Source organism: Macaca thibetana, chromosome 11 (genome assembly GCF_024542745.1).
Source record: "Macaca thibetana thibetana isolate TM-01 chromosome 11, ASM2454274v1, whole genome shotgun sequence".
Taxonomy (NCBI): Eukaryota; Metazoa; Chordata; class Mammalia; order Primates; family Cercopithecidae; genus Macaca; species Macaca thibetana.
Window position 1 is genome coordinate 10320636 of NC_065588.1, and position 20306 is coordinate 10340941.

Genomic DNA, 20306 nt, shown 5'->3' on the forward strand with positions numbered 1-20306 from the left:
TATTTTTTTAGTAGAGAGGGGGTTTCACCGGGTTAGCCAGGATGGTCTCGATCTCCTGACCTCGTGATCCGCCCGTCTCGGCCTCCCATAGTGCTGGGATTACAGGCTTGAGCCACCGCGCCCGGCCGACATCTACTTTTCTTATCCCAGCCTGGCCAACATGGTAAAACTTTGTCTCTATTAAAAATAGAAAAGTTAGCTGGGTGTTGTGGTGGGTGTCTGTAATCCCAGCTACTCAGGAGGCTGAGGCAGGAGAACTGCTTGAACCCAGGAGGCAGAGGTTGCAGTGAGCCGAGATCACACCACTGCACTCCAGCTTGGCGACAGAGAGACTCTGTCTCCAATAATAATAATAATAATATTTTTATTAAATATTTGGTATTAAGTAAAAGATCACCTACTTAAGTATAAATCATTCATACAGCATTCGTTTGTTACTTTTATTATTTTGATTTTTTGAGTCAGATTCTCGCTCTGTCGCCCAGGCTGGAGTATAGTGGTGTGATCTCCATGCACTGCAACCTCTGCCTTCCGGGTTCAAGCGACCTCCTGCCTCAACCTCCCAAGTAGCTGGGATTACAGGTGCCTGCCATGACACACAGCTAATTTTTGTATGTTTAGTAGAGACAGCGTTTCATCATGCTGTCCAGGCTGATCTCAAACTGCTGGCCTGAAGTTATCAGCACCCCTTGGCCTCCCAAAGTGCTGGGATTACAGGCGTGAGCCATGGCACCCGGCCGCATTTGTTTCTGTAGATTTGTTTCATTATAACTATTCTATGCTCTTGCGTGTGTGCTTGTTTTTATTCTGACCTTAGGTTTTATTTTCCTGAGTGGCAAGACTTATTTGTCAATCACATCACTACTTTACCAAGGAGATAGAGAGAGAGAGAGAGAGAGAGAAAGAAGGCACAAAGAAAAAGATAAGAAAGAAAGCAAGCTATACATTTGCTTTTTTAAAATTTGGTTTTAAATGACATTTTAAAAAATGTCTTTCTCAGTTATCCATTTCAATGGGAAGTGAAGTCAGGGTGGAGGAAGATGTCACTGATAACACATGAAAATTCTAATCTTCCAACTTGATTTCTCATCTTCGAGTCTGTTTTCTCCAAAGATGAGATGGCTTTCCTGTTCATTTCTTGTTCATTTGGCAACCTCTCAGTCTTACCCCAGCGGTTAGGGATAAATGACCCAGAACCAGGAGAGTTGATTATCAACATAGTGAAGGGGAGGGTTTCAAAGAGCATGAAAGTGTTGTTAATCACATGGAGAGAGAAGAAAGGAGAGTAGCAGGGTGACTTTCACCCTGCAACAGTCACTCCAGAGTACTCTGGTGAAGGATCAAGAATATAACCAGTTTTCTGATGAAGAAAAGAATATATTTGATCACCAGTAATCTGCCTTTGACCATCCTCTATGCCAAGTTTTTCATCACTGTCTAGAAAAATACTACAGAGGACACATATGTCCTCTTTGCATGTCTCCTTTTTGGGAGCAGTAAGAGAAAGAAACTTAAAGATGTAGAAAGAATTAATAGTATAACGGAAAGAAAGAAGGCAAAAGAAAGTAAATGTGGAGGCCAGAGAAATAGTAATAAGAATAAAGAAGAAAACCAGGAAAAAAGAGGAGGGAAAGGCCATAGAAAATAATAACCAGAGAGAGACAGAGGAGGAGACAGAGAGAAAGAGAGAGAGAAAAGCTGATAAATTCCTGAGAAAAGTTTCTCTCCTTAAGAATTCTAGGTCAAGAAGTCAAATATGGCACAGAGCATTGAAAGGAGGCAATGGATGCCCAGTGCAAGATTCTGAAGAAACAGGAATTCAGCCCGATGGGAGTCCGAAATCATGTCGCGACGGCCTCTGCCCTGGTGCATTGCATCCTGGTGAGTTCAGTGGTGAAAAAGCAGAGAGACAATATTTTTCCCCAGATTAATCAACTCAGAAGAATCTGAGAGGAAATGAACTGCGGGGTGGGGAGACATATACAGAACCCAGGGAGTCGTAGGGAAATGAATACACTACAAAGTTTCCTTAGTATTACGAGATTGCATAGATGCATGTGTGACTGACGGCAACGACAATGAAAAGGGGGACAGAAATTAGAGTGAGCATGGAAACACGCAGGATTGCCGTGGCACTTTAAAAGTGTCACTGAAGTATATTTCTCTCTTTTAGCATCTTATCACCCATCCCTCAAAATTCCAAACAGATTATGAAAACTAGGTATGTGATTCCCCTAAATGGAATTTCCCATCCAGGAATTTCTAACCATCTTCTAGCAGTTTAGGTGTGTCTAGTCTAGAAATAAGAGAGGGAGGGCTCTTTTAAAATATTTTGGGCCTACAATGAATCAGAAGTCTCTGAGTAATCCATTAGTGGAGAAAAGGGTCACTGGACTGAGGGATTCTAAGCAATCGTCATGGGGAAATGTATAGAGCTATGCCATCTAGCAAGAAGGAGAGCAAATGAAGAAAACTGGATAGTTTCAGATTCCAGTATGGCCCCTGTACAAAGTGGGCTGAGGGGTTTTTTTTTTGTTTTTTTTTTTTTTTTTTTTTTTTGTTTTGCTAATAGACCAGCTAAAGTGGTATCTGAAAATCCGTTTTTTCTTATATTTTCTTTTTGCTTCCTCTTCACTTCCTTTGCCTTCTCTTTCCCTCATTTTTCCTCTCTTTTCTCTTTGCAACAAGCCTGAAAAGTGGCATTTTCTCTGCTGAGCACTTTAGGCTTCTCTTACTTTTAGTGAAGAAAGTGAAAGAAAGTACCATGGTTGGGTGGAAGAAACACTCGCTTTGTCATCCTCAGTGGCCATTTCTTTCAAATGAAAACACAAGCAGGGGTTTCTCAAATGTTATCTGCAAAGCCTGGCTATTCATCCTTTTACAAATCCTTTTCAACTGATAGGTTTTGAGTATGTGTGTCTCCTTACCCCTTCACTGCCCACCATAAACTCCCAATAGTTACAAATCTCTGTTTCTTTTCTAAGGGACTTTGTGGTTGCTTTCCTGAAATATCAGAGCACTCAAGTTATTAGAAGACAGAAGCAGCTTCTAGAATTAAATTAATGGTGGTGGTGGTGGTGGTGGTGGTGGTGGTGGTGGTGGTGGTGGTGGTGTTAAACGGAGTTTTGCTCTTGTTCCCCAGGCTAGAGTGCAATAGCACCATCTTGGCTCACTGCAACCTCCGCCTCCAGGGTCCAAGTGATTTTCTTGCCTCAGCCTCCCAAGTAGCTGAGATTACAGGCATGCACCACCATGCCTGGCTCATTTTGTATTTTTTTAGTACAGACAGGGTTTCACCATGTTGGTCAGGCTGATCTCAAACTCCTGACCTCAAGTGATCCACCCACCTCGGCCTTCTGAAGTGGCGGGATTACTGGTGTGAGCCACTGCACCCAGCCTTGAATGGGTTTTTGAAAGAGGAAGTCAACTAAAAAAATCAGGTAGAAGAAAGAGTGGACAATTTTGTTTTTTTGTTTTTGTTTTTTGTTTTCTGTAGAAGGAGTAGAAGGGACTTGATAGCAATATCGAGGAATTGTTAGAGCAAACTTGTCCCCAGTGTTATTGATTCTTTCAACACATATCTATGATAGGGTTTGATTTGAGTTCTGTCTACATCAATAGGTGTGTACATTTGGTCACATTTCTTTCTTGCTTTTTTTTTTTTCCCAAGACGGAGTCTTGCTCTCCCAGGCTGGAGTGCAGTGGCATGATCTTGGCTCACTGCAACCTCCACTTCCCAGGTTTAAGCAATTCTCCTGCCTCATCCTCCAGAGTAGCTGGGATTACAGGTGCACACCACCACACCTGGCTAATTTTTGTATTTTTAGTAGAGACGGGATTTCACCATGTTGGCCAGACTGGTCTCGAACTCCTGACCTTGTGATCCGCCCACTTTGGCCTCCCAAAGTGCTGGGATTATAGGCGTGAGCCACCATGCCTGGCCTGGTCATATTACTTAAAACCCTGTGCCTTAGTCCCTTAACCTTTCAAGATAAGGTTAAATATACCCACCAAGAGGGTTATTGTGATTAAATGCTATGAAATATTAAGAGTTCATGGCCGGTCATGGTGGCTCATGCCTGTAATCCCAGCAGCACTTTGGGAGGCAGAGGTGGGTGGATCACTTGAGGTCAGGCGTTCGAGACTAGCATGGCCAACATGGTGAAACCCCATCTCTACTAAAAATACAAAAATTAACCAGGCGTGGTGGCACGTGCCTGTAGTCCCAGCTACTCGGGAGGCTGAGGCAGGAGAATTGCTTGAACCCGGGAGGTGGAGGTTGCAGTGAGCCAAGATCATGCCACTGCACTCCAGCCTGGGTGACAGAGCAAGACTCAAAAAACAAACAAACAACAAACAAACAAACAAACAAAATAACAGAGTTGTTAGCAGTCTGACTGGTATCTAGTAGCTATTCAATAAAGAAGACCATCTGTCCCACTGGTCCCCTTGCTTTTCCCCTTCTTCCTTTGTATAGTCATTGTCACACTAAGAGGATAAAAAGGAGCAGTGGTGTAGAATTCAACTGGGCAGGAGTTAGGAGGACAACAGCAATATCCCAAGGGACAGAGAGATCAGGAATTTTCTACTGCAGACAATTTAATGTAAATGGCTACCTCTCATTCACAAAGGGTGATGCTCACCCACCACCAAAACAACAGACAAGATATTCGTTCTTCACGGTTCCCTTACCTCAAGTACAAAAGCCAGCAAGTATGGGAGAGATGAAAATGGCAGTCCTAAACAGACTGCCCCTAAGACTGTGACTTTCTTACTGGTTGATCTAACAGCACAACCATGAGAGATGATTGGTAGGCAGCTGAACACAGCAGACAAGACAATTTCCCTGTATAAGACAATTTCTCTTTCTACAGCTTTCTGGGACGAGATGCGAGGAAAACTGTGGTAATCCTGAACAGTAAGTATAGAGTTCAAGCTGGGAGGAAGGAGCAACAGACAAAAACATCACTACCCTAAAGACAGTCAAGATGTCATTAGACATCTATGACTTCCTTTTATTTATTTTTACTTACGTAATAGATCTCATAGATGAGTTATCACAAAATAAAGACATGTGTTTGTATCATCTTAAAGCGCTCAAAAATAACACTGCTGACAGCATGTTTTTACCCCAAGCCTATCTTCCCATCAAAGCAGCACGATTAATCTCAACTTATACAGTCATAGAGACTTGCAAAAGACTTCCTTAGCCCTGCTTCTCAGTGACTCACCAGGACAGACTGGGTTTGGTATCTAGTCACTGGCGTACATATTTGGGTGATTTCCAAAGTAACATTATCACTTTAAATTTGAAAGTATTGGCCGGGCGCGGTGGCTCAAGCCTGTAATCCCAGCACTTTGGGAGGCCGAGACGGGCGGATCACGAGGTCAGGAGATCAAGACCATCCCGGCTAACACGGTGAAACCCCATCTCTACTAAAAAATACAAAAAACTAGCCAGGCGAAGTGGCGGGCGCCTGTGGTCCCAGCTACTCGGGAGGCTGAGGCAGGAGAATGGCGTAAACCCGGGAGGCGGAGCTTGCAGTGAGCTGAGATCCGGCCACTGCACTCCAGCCTGGGCAACAGAGCCAGACTCAGTCTCAAAAAAAAATAATAATAAATAAATAAATAAATTTGAAAGTATTTTCTAGTTTTTAGGGCATGTTAACATTTATTGCAGACTTCATTTAGCTATCACTTTGATGTAGTTGTCAACTAATCCAAACTTGCCACACTTAGGTCTTATGTAGACACAGAGGATGTGAAGATAAATATGCAAGAGTCATTCCACTTAAAGAAACTACAAAATAAAAATTTTAAAAAGTAGGGGCACTTTGAATAAAAACTTGTTTAGGATGAAGAAAAATACATATTTAGCCATGGGAAGAGTTTCCCGATAGCCAGGTCTGTTAAACCCAGGGAAATGGTGATGGCCTTGATTACCTTCACATGCACATTGTGTGTTGACTACTTGATAACTGCTTTTTGAGGTTTTACACCTCTGCCACCATAGGAAGAGTCCTTTCCTATAAACCAGAATCTAATTAGAACCAGAGGAATTTTCAACAAGTAAGAAATGTGGGAAAACTAAGAGGAGTCATTGTTCAGTGAAAAAACCAAAAAAACTATATTTTCTATAAATGTGTGACCAGAGAATAAAAATAGATTCACTAGATTTCAGTAGATTCATGTATCAGAAAGAATTATTAAATAACAAAATTTACTACTCTTCAAACATACACAGATACTTTGCCTCACCTCATTCTCCAGTTTCTGACCTTATCTTCTACTCCTTCTCCCATAAAATCCGTATTTTTTTTTCATTCTTACAGAGAAAATTTACAGTTGCCATAGTGAACACAGAACATTTATTTAGCTCTCATCATGGTAAAGTTGGCTTCTACTTTTTTCCCTCTTCCTGTTTGGTCTCAGTGGATATATATATTAGTTTTGATATTGGATGTGAAAAATTAGGGTACTCTTTACGGTAGGTGGGTGTGATACTGTGAAATATATATTTGATTTTGTCCCCATCTCCTAGCATACAATTTCTAAAATCCCCAAAGTAAGTAGTATCATTTTGCATGCTAATGAGTTGACTGGTGGCTGGCAGCCCCTAGGTAGATTCAGGGTGGGGCTGGTCATTGGAAGGACCAAGGCAGAATGCTTAAAGCCACATCCCTCAACATCCAAGGAAAATAGAGGGGCTGAAGTTGATCATCAATGGCCAGTGATTTAATCAATCATGCCTACATAATGAAGCTTTCATAAAAATCCCAAAGGATGGATTTGAAGAGTTTCTGTACAGCTGAACAGGTGGTGGTTTCTGAAGGGTGGTGCACTCGGAAGACATGCAAGCTCCGTGTCCCTTCCCACATGCTTTGCTCTATGCATCTCTTCATCCGCATCCTCGGTAATATTCTTTGTGATAAACTGTAGATGTAAGTGAGTGTTTCCCTGAGTTCTGTGAGCTGCTCTAACAAATTAATGCAACCCCAAGAGGGAGTCAGGGAACCCCCAATTTGTAACCAGTAGGTCAGAAGCACAGGCAAAACAACTTGTGATTGGCATCAGAATTCTGGGGAGCAGTCTAGGGGACTGAGCCCTCACCCTATGGGATCGGATCCTATCTCCAGGCAGGTAGTGTTGGAATAGAATTGAATTAGAGGACACTCAGCTGTTGTCTGTTGCTGGAAGATTGCTTGCTTGGTGTGTAGGGAAATCCCCACCCACACATCTGGTGTCAGAGGGCTGGGAGAGTATAGCAGGAAGAAACTCAGTTTTTTTTTCCCTACATTCTCAGTGGGAGTGTTGCAACAGCTTGCAAAAGATAAATTACAAATGTGATTGTATGACTTTCATACTCATAACTGAAATTTTCTTTATGTTTACATTTTATTAACCTCAAATTTACATGAGTCCTAACTTTTACATCCATTTTCAAAGTTACTCTTTGTAAACTTGCATTCCAAGTTCTTTCTTGGTATTTTTTCTTTTTTTTTCTTTTTGAGATGGAGTCACCACGGCTGGCTAATTTTTGTATTTTTAGTAGAGACGGGGTTTCACTGTGTTGGCCAGGCTGATCTCCAACTCCTGACCTCGTGATCTGCCCGCCTTGGCCTCGCAAAGTGCTGGGATTACAAGCATGAGGCACCAAGCCTGGCCCTTTCTTGGTAATTTTTATCATAAATGTTTACAACAGGCACATACATGTTTTCTATGAACACTTCTAATAACCACTAGTTTGTTTTATAATGATTTACAAAATGACTTGGACAGTGCCATCTATAGTATAAAGTACTATTTAAAGCATATAATTTGGCAAAAGATTCAACTAGCTACATTGAATTTAAAAAACATAACCCATAGTGCTTTTATTATAACAAGGTATCATATCACATTGTAACTCATATTTCTGAGTCTGGAGTTATAACAGGGATTGACTATATTTTTAATATACAAAACTTTATTCTTTCTTTATAGTTGCCTGACCACAGACTGGATACATCTCTGGTATATATGGTAAGTTTCACTTATAATACCGAGAAAGACACTGTATTTCTCAGGGTCATTAAAAATGACAGCCTGCCTACTTACTTAGCATCTCATGGAGTAAGATTTCATTACTTCATCACTACCTATGTGACAATATGTCAGGATTTCCTTTTTCAATACCATCTCCTCCACAAACATCAAACCATTATTGTGTGCTTCCCTCAGAGTCTGTTCTAGAAATATCTCCACAAAGGAGATTACTTTAGTGAATTAAAAAGCAGAGCCTGGCCGGGTGCAGTGGCTCACACCTGTAATCCCGACACTTCGGGAGGCCGAGGCAGGCAGACCACTTTGAGGCCAGGAGTTTGAGACCAGCCTGAGCAATATAAAGAAACCCCATCTCTATTAAAAATGCAAAAAAAGCTGGGCGCGGTGGCTCATGCCTGTAATCCCAGCACTTTGGGAGGCCGAGGGAGTGGATCACCTGAGGTCAGGAGTTTGAGACCCGCCTGACCAACCTGGAGAAACCCCGTCTCTACTAAAAATACAAAATTAGCCAGGCGTGGTGGCACATGCCTGTAATCCCAGCTACTCAGGAGGCTAAGGCAGGAGAATCGCTTGAATCCAGGAGGAATACGTTGCGGTGAACTGAGATCACACCATTACACACCAGCCTGGGCAATGAGAGCGAAACTCTGTCTCAAAAAAAAAAAAATTAGTCGAGTGTGGTGGCATGTGCCTATAGTACTGGCTACTCAGGAGGCTGAGATCATGCCACTTCACTCCAGCCTGGGCAGCAGAGCAAGACTCTGTCTCAGAAAAGAATAAGAAAGCAGCCCCCTCAAATTACCTTAAATGTCTTATTATTTGTTCTAATGGATTGACTTACTCCAGCTGACAAAATAAGGTTATCTATAAAGCAAAAGCCTTGAAATTAAAATTATAAATTAAAATGTTTATAATTATTCTATAAAATAGTTAAACAAGAATCAAAACTCAGACATTAAAGACTGGTTACAGCAGAGCTGGGAAAAAAGCCAGATCCCAGTCTCACTTGCCCCACGGGCTTTTGCAGGTTGCTGGTGGGAATTGGTGCGCTGCTTCTGCTGTGCGGCCTGTCTTCCCTGTGCTTCCGCTGCTGCTGTCTGAGCCGCCAGCAAAATGGGGAAGATGGGGGCCCACCGCCCTATGAAGTGACTGTCATTGCTTTCGATCACGACAGCACTCTCCAGAGCACTATCACATGTGAGTACATTGACCTTTTAACCTGGGAGAAGGACCCCATTTAAATGAATAACGAAAAGAGTGCAAAGGCGTAGAACCACTGATCGAGTAATATTAAAGATTCCACGACTCACAATTCCCAGAAGCCTGTTGCTGCGGTGACCTGGGCTGTCATTGAAGCTGTGTTCTCAAGGGTCTGTCTGGATGACGATAAAGAAGGAAGTGAAATATTGGAGGCTGTTGGAAGTATTGAATAGGAAGAATTAGCCAGTTTATAACTAGTTACTTTGCTAAAAACTATTTTGAACTCCAAACAGATGCCTTTTTCAAAATGTCTTGGATTTTGTGAAATCTACTTTTTCTATTTTCTATACTATTTTATATTTTTAAAGAAATTAATGGCATGTACTTTCAGCTCTTTATTCTTCAAGTCTTGATACACTAAATTTTAGCCTTAACATTTTCTCAGTGATTACAAGACACTTTCCCTTTCTTCTGCGGTTCCATTCTTTCCATTACATTTTTTTTTTTTTTTTTTTTTTGAGATGGAGTCTCGTTCTGTTACCCAGACCAGAGTGCACTGGCGCAATCTCAGGCTCACTGCAACCTCCGCCTTCCGGGTTCAAGCACTTCTCTCCCTTAGCCTCCAGAGTAGCTGAGATTACAGGCGCCCACCACTACGCCTGGCTAATTTTTGTATTTTTAGTAGACACGGGATTTCACCATCTTGGCCAGGCTGGTCTCAAAACTCCTGACCTTGTGAGCCACCCGTCTCCGCCTCACAAAGTGCTGGGATTACAGGCGTGAGTCACCACGCCCGGCCAAAATTGATTGCTTTCTTTTTTTGAGATGGAGTCCCCCTCTGTTGCCCAGGCTGGAGTGCCGTGATGGGATTTCAGCTCACTGCAAACTCCGCCTCCCAGGTTCAAGAGATTCTCATGCCTCAGCCTCCTGAGTAGCTGGAATTACAAGCAGCCACCACCACACCAGGCTAATTTTTTTTTATTTCTATTTATTTATTTATTTTTATTCTTGGTGTAAACAATTTACCATGTTGATCAGGCTGGTCTCAAACTCCTGACCTCATGATCCACCTGCCTCTGTCTCCCAAAATGCTGGGATTACAAGCATGAGCCACTGTGCCTGGACTATGTTCTTTCCTAAAATTGAAGAGCCAGTACCAGTCAGAACACCAGCTGGCAAAATGTGGATATTTATTTTGAAAAGAGAATGGCTGGGCGCAGTGGCTCCTGCCTGTAATTCCAGCACTTTGCGAGGCTGAGGCGGGTGGCTTACTTGAAGTCAGGAGTTCGAGACCAACCTGGCCATGATGAAACCTCATCTCTACTAAAAATACAAAAACTAGCCGGGCGTGGTGGCACGCACCGGCAATCCCAGCTACTCGGGAAGCTGAGGCGTGACATTCGCTTGAACCCGGGAGGCAAAGGTTGAAGTGAGCCAAGATCATGCCACTGCACTCCAGCCTGGGTGAGTGACAGAGCAAGATCCTGTCTCAAAACAACAGCAACAACAACATCAAAAATAGAATGATATGATGTGTTGCTGTTCACCTTTCCTACCTCCCCTTTCTCACTGTCGTCTTAGGAAAAAAAGATAACCAACGCTGGGCACCATGGCTCAGGCCAAGGTGGGCAGATCGCCTGAGCTTAGGCGTTTGAGACCACCCTGGGCAACATGGTGAAACTCCGTCCCTATTAAAATACAAAATTTAGCAGGGCGTGGTGGCACGGGCTTGTAGTCCCAGCTACTCGGGAGGCTGAGGCACAAGAATCATTTGAGCCCAGGAGGTGGAGGTTTCAGTGAGCCCAGATGGCGCCATTTCACTCCAGCTTGGGCTACAGAGTGAGACACCATCTAAGAAAGAAAGAGAAAAAAAAAGGAAAGGAAGAAGAAAAAGAAAAATTAAAAAAATAGCTGAGCATGGTGGCTCATGCTTGTAATCCCAGAACTTTGAGAGACCGAGGCAGGTGAATCATTTGAGGCCAGGAGATCGAGACCAGACTGGCCAACATGGTGAAACCCCACCTCTAATAAAAATACAAAATTAGCCAGGCATGTTGGCACATGCCTGTAATCCCAGCTACTCGGGACACTGAGGAAGAAGAGAATCGTCTGAACCTGGGAGGCAGAGATTGCAGTGAGCTGAGATTGTGCCACTGCACTCCAACCTGGGTGACAGAGTGAGACCCTGTCTTAAAAAAAAAAAAGAAAAGAGATGAGGTAAAAATAAATAATCCTAAGGAGTCTATAGTATCGGGGGCTGGGGGAAAGGGATCTAAGTCTGAAAGGGGAAAGGGCAGGGTTGAGATGCAGAAATATTCTTGGCCGGGCGCGGTGGCTCACTCCTATAATCCCAGCACTTTGGGAGGCCAAGGCAGGTGGATCACCTGAGGTCAGGAGTTCGAGACCATCCTGGCCAACATAGTGAAACCCCCTCTCCACTAAAAATACAAAAATTAACTGGGTGCCTGTAATCCCAGCTACTCGGGAGGCTGAGGGAGGAGAATCGCTTGAACCCAGGAGGCGGAGGTTGCAATGAGCCGAGATCCGCTGTTGCACTCCAGCCTGGGCAACAAGAGCGAAACTCCGTCTAAAAAAAAAAAAAAAAAAAAAAAAAAGAGAGAGAGATGCAGAAACATTCTTTAGATTATTTGAGGATACCAGAGAAAACAGGTCCTTCTAGCAGAGCAGGAAGCCGGGTTGTAAACATGCTTCAAAGGATATTCATAAAATATGGGGCAAGGAGTGACAATGAGTTTGGATGCTTGTTAAAAATGAAGCGACAGTTAAGTGTGAAGTAAGTCTGTGCTGTCTGAGGGTGTCCCATTTCCCTTAGTTCCTTAGCTCTGTTCCTTCTCTCTTCACAGCTCTGCAGTCGGTGTTTGGCCCTGCAGCTCGGAGGATCCTGGCTGTGGCGCACTCCCACAGCTCCCTGGGCCAACTGCCCTCCTCTTTGGACACCCTCCCAGGGTATGAAGAAGCTCTTCATATGAGTCGCTTCACAGTAGCCAGGTGTGGGCAGAAAGCACCTGATCTACCCCCAGTGCCTGAAGAAAAGCAGCTGCCTCCGATAGAGAAGGAGTCAACTTGAATAGTTGACTCTTGGAACTGATGAGAGCTGCCATTTTATAAATTGGGGTGGAGGTATGTCCAGAGTCTGTGGGAAAATGGAACACATTCTTTTCTAACCCTCAGAAGTTTTAGGATGGCATCTAACACCATCATTCCAGGGAAAGATGGTTCTTACTCTTCATTCGCAGGCCTTTATATCTTCTGATACAGAATGCTCTAATTGGGAACTCTTAATTTTTTATCCAATGGTCAAAATCTGCAAGTAATCTCTAGCCACGCTGATTACCACTAAACTGGGAAAACATGAAGGTGTCTTGAATTCCTTCAACTATTGAGTGCATATAAAATTCCTGTACCCACATGATACTGCCAGTTGCGTCTCTCTGTGTCAGCTGATCCATTGCGATAAAGTGGAAAAGAAAGACAACAGTGTTAGCACAGCCATCAACATTAATGCACTGAATGCATGCATCTTTCCTTCTGAGACAGCAATCAATTTTACACCAAATGACAATGATCATCTTAGACAGCACAACATACCCACCCGGATATCTAAAAGCTAGGGATGGGATTGCTGATACGGGCTAAAAGAACACAGTATAGTATTCAAGTGCCAAATATCAGTCTTTCTTTCCTCTGGTCCTGCCCCTCCACAGTATGAAAAACCATACTCACAGAACCATACTGTGCAGTAACAGTTGGATTAATTCTTCAGTTCCTCTGCACTGTAAACACATACGTGTGCACACATGCATGTACACATGCTGTGTACGCAGTGTACATACTGTGCAGTAACAGTTGGATTAATTCTTCAGTTCCTCTGCACTGCAGACACATACATGTGCACACATGCATGTACACATGCACCCTGTTTTAACTCTAAAGGTTTAAATAGTGTTGCTTTGCTTCTTTCCTGTTTTGCCTGGACCACTTAAAGCCACAACACTCTGTAGTGACTCACGCTAGTCTCTAGTGGTGGCCCTCACTGCCACCTAGTGGAGCCATGGTAGAAAATACACTCTCCTTTAAGCCTATCGGCACATCTCTCCAGTTCTTGGAGCAAAAACTAAATGGTGAGCTAAGCCTGGATGGAATGCTTCCTAGGAACCATGCGGCAGAGTAGTGCTAATCTATCCACATATCATACCACCTCCCAAAGTATTATCGGAAAATCGAGGAAGTGATGCATATTTGGGGAAAAACTACTCACCTTAGATAAGTCACTGAAATCCTTTTTCTTTTCTTTTCTTTCTTTTTTTTTTGAGATGGAGTTTTGCTCTTGTAGCTCAGGCTGGGATGCAATGGCATGATCTCGGCTCACTGCAACCTCCTCCACCTCTCGGATTCAAGCGATTCTTCTGCCTTAGCTTCCTGAGTAGCTGGGATTACAGGTGCTCGCCACCCTGCCCAGTTAATTTTTGTATTTTTAGTGGAGAGGGGGTTTCACCATGTTGGCCAGACTGGTCTAGAACTCCTGACATCAGGTGATCCACCCCCGTTGGCCTCCCGAAGTGCTGGAATTACAGGCCTGACCCACCGCTCCTGGCCTGAAATCTTTAAAGCAGTTTTCTCACCTAGAAAACAGGGAATAATAACACCTCAGAAGGTTGTTGTGAAGATCAAAGAAGCTAAATGTATGCGGCATAATTTGTAAAGTGTTATGCATATGTATGCTATTCTTCCTACTGTCATCTAACCTTCCCTTGTCTACTATGATTTTTCCGAGAGCTATGTTCCCATTTTTGCCAGCCATGTTACTGTTGTCACACCTGAAGTGGCTTTATGTTTATCAATAAATACTTGTTGATTGAGGTAAACAACAACAGATATAAGTGATTCCTCTTAATATGTTCTGGGTAGAGGTAAGGAATACTTGAGAAATCTAACTGTTTATTAGCCAATTAATTAGCTCCAGTACTCAGAGAGGCAACACAGAGCCAGGGATTGGCTAATTAGTGCAGCTCCTTGTTAACTACATTCTTGGAACGCTCACTTAGCCCAGAGGGGAAAATGTTCTGAGTATAACCTGCTGTTGATCTGAAACTATCCTGAGTCATTTAACAAATTGGCTCTGGGAATTATTGAAATGCATGCATTGCTAATAGTGCCTGAAGTGACTTTGTTTTACTGCTGCCAGATGAGTCATTCAGTCCTCAAAGACACATTCCAGAAGACATTCTAGGCTCTTCTATTCAGGCACCAGGACACCACAGACTTGACAAAGGTAAAACGTTCATTGGCATTAGAAAATCTTGGGGAAATCTTGCCTATAAGGTCTTATTCTAAAGGAATCTCTCTGCCCCACAGCCACTTCCTAGCCCCTACCCCCTTATTTGAAATATAGAATCATTTTCAACCGTGACATGCTACTCTGTCCCCTGTCTCCATCTCATAGTGTGCCTTTTCCTAATCTGCTTCACATGTGCTGCTCCTCAGTCACGTGGAGTCGCTCACTCCCGTAACCCTCCCATTTGGTCACGAGTTATTTGCACCCCTTTGGCCTCAATTATTTCTATACTGAATCTAATACATCTGTTAATCACCTCCATCGCCATCATTATTGTTCTCAATTTTTTAAAATCCTTTTTAACTTTCTTCACATCTACTGTTCAAACACTGGCTCGGCTGGGCACGGTGGCTCACGCCTGTAATCCCAGCACTTTGGGAGGCCGAGGTGGGTGGATCACTTGAAGTCAGGAGTTCCAGACTATCCTGGTGTAACCCCGTCTCTACTAAAAACACAAAAATTAGCCAGGTGTGGTGGCGCGGGCCTGCAGTCCCAGCTACTCAGGCGGCTGAGGCAGGAGAATCACTTGAACCTGGGAGGTGGAGGTTGCAATGAGCCGAGATCATGCCACTGCACTCCAGCCTGGGCAATAAGAGCAAAACTCCGTCTCAAAAAACATAAAATAAATAAATAAATAAATAAATAAATAATCTTAGTTGTGCTTGCATTACAATCATTTAACAGGTTTTGTGTGTGTTTTGCAAATATGATTTAAGAAATTATGTACCAGCTGGGGGCGCGGTGGCTCACGACTGTAATCCCAGCACTTTGGGAGGCCGAAGAGGGCAGATTACAGTGTCAGGAGTTCAAGACCAGCCTGACCAATATGGTGAAACCCTGTCTCTACTAAAAATACAAAAAGTAGTGGGCGTGGTGGCACATGCCTATAATCCCAGCGACTCAGGAGACTGAGGCAGAAGAATCGCTTGAACCTGGGAGGCGAAGGTTGCAGTGAGCTGAGATTGTGCCACTGCACTCCAGCCTGGGCAACAGAGCGAGACTTTGTCTCTTTAAAAAAAAAAAGAAAGAAAGAAATTATGTACCAATAATAGTGTAGAGCATACAGAACAAACAAACAGGTCCTCTGCCTTTCGGTCTTCACAGAGTTTACATCTTCACAAAGTTACATTTTCAGGAATATTAAGAAAAAGCAAGATAAAATAATAGCAGATTTATAAATACAAAGAGCTAAACAAAGACTGAGAGGGGACAACAAATAGGAGAGGGTAGAGGATACTTGGGAGAAGCAAAATAAGGGAAAAGCATCTTCGAAGATAGGAAAAGCATTTTCGAAGATAAGAAAAGCCTTGGTAAACCTGAGAAACTTAAAAAAAAAAATAGACAGAAAAAACAGTAGAGACTGGGTGCGGTGGCCCACGCCTATAATCTCATCACTTTGGGAGGCTGAGGAGCGTGGATTACTTGAGGTCAGGCATTCATGACCAGCCTGGCCAATATGGTAAAACCCCATATCTACTAAAAATACAAAAATTAGCGGGGCGTGGTGGCTCGTGCCTGTAGTCCCAGCTGCCCTGGAGGTAAGGCAGGAGAATTGCTTGAACTCAGGAGGCAGAGGTTGCAGTGAACCAAGATAGTGCCACTGCATTCCAGCCTGGGCAACTAAGCGAGACTCTGTCAACAACAACAACAAATGTATTGAGAAGCGGTGGAAGGATTTTTTTTTTTTTTTTTTTTTTTTTTTTTTTAGACAGAGTTTCCCTCCTGTCGCTCAGGCTGGAGTGCAGTGGCGCGATCTCTGCTCACTGCAACCTCTGCCTCCTGGGTTCAAGTGGTTCTCCTGCCTCAGCCTCCCAAGTAGCTGGAGCTACAGGCATGAGCCACCACACCCGCCTAATTTTTGTATTTTTTGTAGAGACGGGGTTTCACTATGTTGGCCAGACTGGTCTCCAACTCCTGAACTCAGGTGATTCATCTGCCTCGACCTCCCAAACTGCTGGGATTACAGGCATGAGCCACCGCGCCTGGCCTTTGGAAGGATTTTAAATAAGTCACTTGATGCAATTTGAATTTTAAGACAATGACTCTCAGTGCTACAGGAGAATGGAGTGGAGTGGGAAAGTCAGAAGGTCAGAAGTCAAAGGTCAGATCAGGGAAAGTCTTCAGAGGTACTGAAGAATAGTGGATAAAAGATGATTGTGGATAGGATGAGTGTGGTGAGAATAAAGGGAGAAAGAGAGATAAATGTAGGAATTTGAGAGAGATATTGGAGATAGGATCATCAGGACTTGCTGCTGAATTGGAGAGGAAAATGTATTAAGGAAAGGAAGTGAAGAACGACTTCTAGATCATTTACCTGAGCTGATGCATGGAAAGTACAGGTATTTATTAGTATGGAGAAGACTGGAGAAAGACCAGATTCAAGAGAAAATGTAAACAATGCTTTCTAAAAGTGAGAAATAAGGCATTCACTGGTGAAATATGTACCAAGTTAATCTAAGACAAGTCCTACTGCACTAAACAGTAAAAGAAACTCAAACATGCTAATGGATTAAGTCAAAGTTTTCTTTGGAAATGAATGAGAAAAGCCTCAATTCGTGAAAAACAAAAGAAAAAGGAATTTTACATTAGTCATTTAGCTTTGTAATGTTTTTAAGATAATTCACGGGAGACTGCATGGAAACTGTTGGTTATGCCTCTCTGAGACTCTGGGGTTTGGACAGGAGGATATAAGTTTGGAAACTATCAAGTTAAAATATATATTCATATATATGGACATAAATGAGATTATCTCTCCCCATCCTCACCCTCTTGATTTTTTTTCCCTCTCACTCCTTTAATTTTTCTCTTTCCACCAATTTCTTCCCTTTAGCATACAGTAGTTTAGTATGAATTGTATACTATAAAGGGAGGGCAGTGCATGAAGTTGAAGTGGCACACTGCTCAGCCTTGCACCAAGCAATTCGGTAACTGAACTTGAAGACAATGATGGGTGACTTAATGTTTTATTTGCAGGAAAGCTCCATTATGTAAAGAAAGATACCCTGATGAAAGTTTGAGGTCTTAGCTGAAATGTGAGGAAGGCAGATCTTAATCCTGACTAGGAGAATATTGTAAAAAATCCTAGTTAAAAATGGGGAGCTTGCTGGGTGCAGTAGCTCATGCCTGTAATCCCAGCACTTTGGGATGCCGAGGCGGGCGGATCACCTGAGGTCAGGAGTTCGAGACCAGAGTGGCCAACATAGTGAAACCCTGTCTCTAGTAAAAATACAAAAATTAGCCAGGCATGGTGGCACATGCCTGTAATCCCAGATACTCAGAAGGCTGAGGCAGGAGAATCCCTTGAATCCAGTAGATAGAGGTTGATGTGATCCGAGCTCACACCACTGCACTCCAGCCTGGGTGGCAGAGCAAGACTCTGTCTCAAAAAAAAAAAAAAAAAAAAAAAAAAAGATGATGATGGGCATGAAAAGGAACATTGAGGTGGTGGTAAAATGATGTTTTTTTTTTTTTCAACAGAATTCTAAGCTGTGCTCAATTGAAAAAACAAAAGTAACAAAGTGGTTAAAAACATGATTTTTAACACAATTGTTCTCTAGGTCTCTCCTATAATTTTAAGCAGAGGAAATGCACTGGCCCCTCTTTCTCAGTTCAAATAACATAAATATGCACAAACCCTCTGAGCCAGGCAGCTCCAATCTGCGGTCTTTTCAACTTACTGTCAAGGGTGATTACACTGGACAAAAAAACCACATCCTCTATCACTTTTTTTTTTTTTTTTTTTTTCTGAGACAGAGTCTCGCCGTGTCACCCAGGCTGAAGTACAGTGGCATGATCTTCGCTCACTGCAGCCTCCGCCTACTGGGTTCAAGTGATTCTCCTGCCTCAACCTCCCAAGTAGCTGGGACTACAGGCGTGCACCACCACGCCCTGCTAATTTTTTTTTTTTTTGTATTTTCAGTAGAGATGGGTTTTGTCATGTTGGCCAGGCTGCTATCAAACTCCTGGCCTCAAGCAATCCACCCGCCTCAGCCTCCCAAAGTGCTGGGATTAGAGGCATGAGCCACCATGCCCAGCCTTCCTATCACTTTTTACTTGTGAGGACTAAGCTCTGATTTTTTAATCTTACCCTAATTCCTATCTAAGGGGTCTGGAGAGTCATGCCCTACTAACCATAAATTCTCATCAGATGGATTTTATTTAACCCTGTATATCATGACTTACTTTCCCATCTGACTATGGCATGACATGTGACAAAGAAGAAAGTCAAAATATTTTACCCCAAAACATGGTTCTTTGCCACATTTTGAAATGGCCCTGCAAAGCTGTCCTTTGTGGGGGGAATATTTGCATCCATAAAGAATCTCAGCTGGCTGCAGTGGCTCATGCTTGTAATCTCAGCACTTTGGGAGGCTGAGGCAGGCAGATCAACTGAGGTCAGGAGTTCGAGACCAGCCTGGCCTACATGGTTAAATCTGTCTCTACCAAAAATACAAAAATTAGCCCGGAGTGGTAGCATGCACCTGTAATCCCAGCTACTTGGGAGGCTGAGGCAGGAGAATTGCTTGAACCCAGGAGGCAGAGGTTACAGTGCACCAAGATTGTGCCATTGCACTCCAGCTTGGGCAAAAAGATAGAAATTCCGTCTCAAAAATCATCATCATCATCATCATCATCATCATCTCTATTAACATAGCTAGATCTTTTCTTCCTGGCCCTCCCAATCCTAAAGAGATTAACTAAGAGTCTGGCACTTTTTTTTTTTTTTTTTTTTTTTTTTTTTTTGAGACGGAGTCTCGCTCTGTCACCCAGGCTGGAGTGCAGTGGCCGGATTTCAGCTCACTGCAAGCTCCGCCTCCCGGGTTCACGCCATTCTCCTGCCTCAGCCTCCCGTGTAGCTGGGACTACAGGCGCCCGCCACCTTGCCCGGCTAGTTTTTTGTATTTTTTAGTAGAGACGGGGTTTCACCGGGTTAGCCAGGATGGTCTCGATCTCCTGACCTTGTGATCCGCCCGTCTCGGCCTCCCAAAGTGCTGGGATTACAGGCTTGAGCCACCGCGCCCGGCCTAGCACCTTTTAAATATCTGAATAGGAAATCCTTGTCATCTATTGTCTCCAAGGACAGCCACTATAAGACTTCAAAAGAACCTTGGTCTCTACAATCTTTTATTTTAACCTGAACACTTCCTTTCTATGGATCCCAGGTCTTTAGACAAACTCAACAAATTGTCAACCAGAAAAAATGTTTAAATGTAAAATGTTTTAAATTTGCCTGGAAGCCCCCCCCCCCCCCCCGCCCCGGCCTGGAAGCCTGCACCCCGCCCGCTTTAAGTTGCCCCACCTTTCTGGACCAAACCAAGATATTACTTAAATGTATTTGATGGATGTCTCATGCCTCCCTAAAATCTATAAAACCAAGCTGCACTCCGACCACCTTGGGCACATGTTCTCAGGACCTCCTGAGGGCTGTGTCATGGGCCATGGTCACTCATATTTGTCTCAGCATAAACATCTTCAAATATTTTAGAGTTTGACTCTTTTCGTCAACTCTTGCTAAAACCAAAACTCTTGGAGTCAGGGCTGTGTCCAGTGTGTTGTCAATTTCTGAAAGAAGGTGTTGATACATGCATAGCAGGAGGAAGTGACCCTGACAACACAAAACTCCTAATCTGTGCGGGAAACCTGAAAGATGAATCTATATTAAATTTACACAAGGACAAACAAACTGTTCTTCAGTGGGGAGGCTGGG

The 20306-nt window shown here is 43.3% G+C and overlaps 2 protein-coding genes across 2 annotated transcripts in view; one reads left to right on the forward strand and one right to left on the reverse strand.

Annotated features, from left to right (window-relative positions):
• OLR1 (oxidized low density lipoprotein receptor 1) overlaps positions 1–14126 on the reverse strand; it is a 34129-nt gene extending 20003 nt beyond the window's left edge. Inside the window, exon 1 of the mRNA XM_050746618.1 lies at positions 13523–14126. The gene's annotated coding sequence lies outside the window, so the exon portion shown is untranslated. The remainder of the gene's footprint in view (positions 1–13522) is intronic.
• TMEM52B (transmembrane protein 52B) lies at positions 1215–14139 on the forward strand. The gene is made up of 5 exons (XM_050746620.1): positions 1215–1881; positions 4875–4918; positions 7984–8022; positions 9071–9240; positions 12108–14139. Exons 1-5 carry the CDS (start codon positions 1783–1785, stop codon positions 12329–12331), a joined length of 576 nt encoding a protein of 191 aa, XP_050602577.1. The 5' UTR covers positions 1215–1782; the 3' UTR covers positions 12332–14139.
• Positions 14140–20306: the final 6167 nt, after the last annotated feature.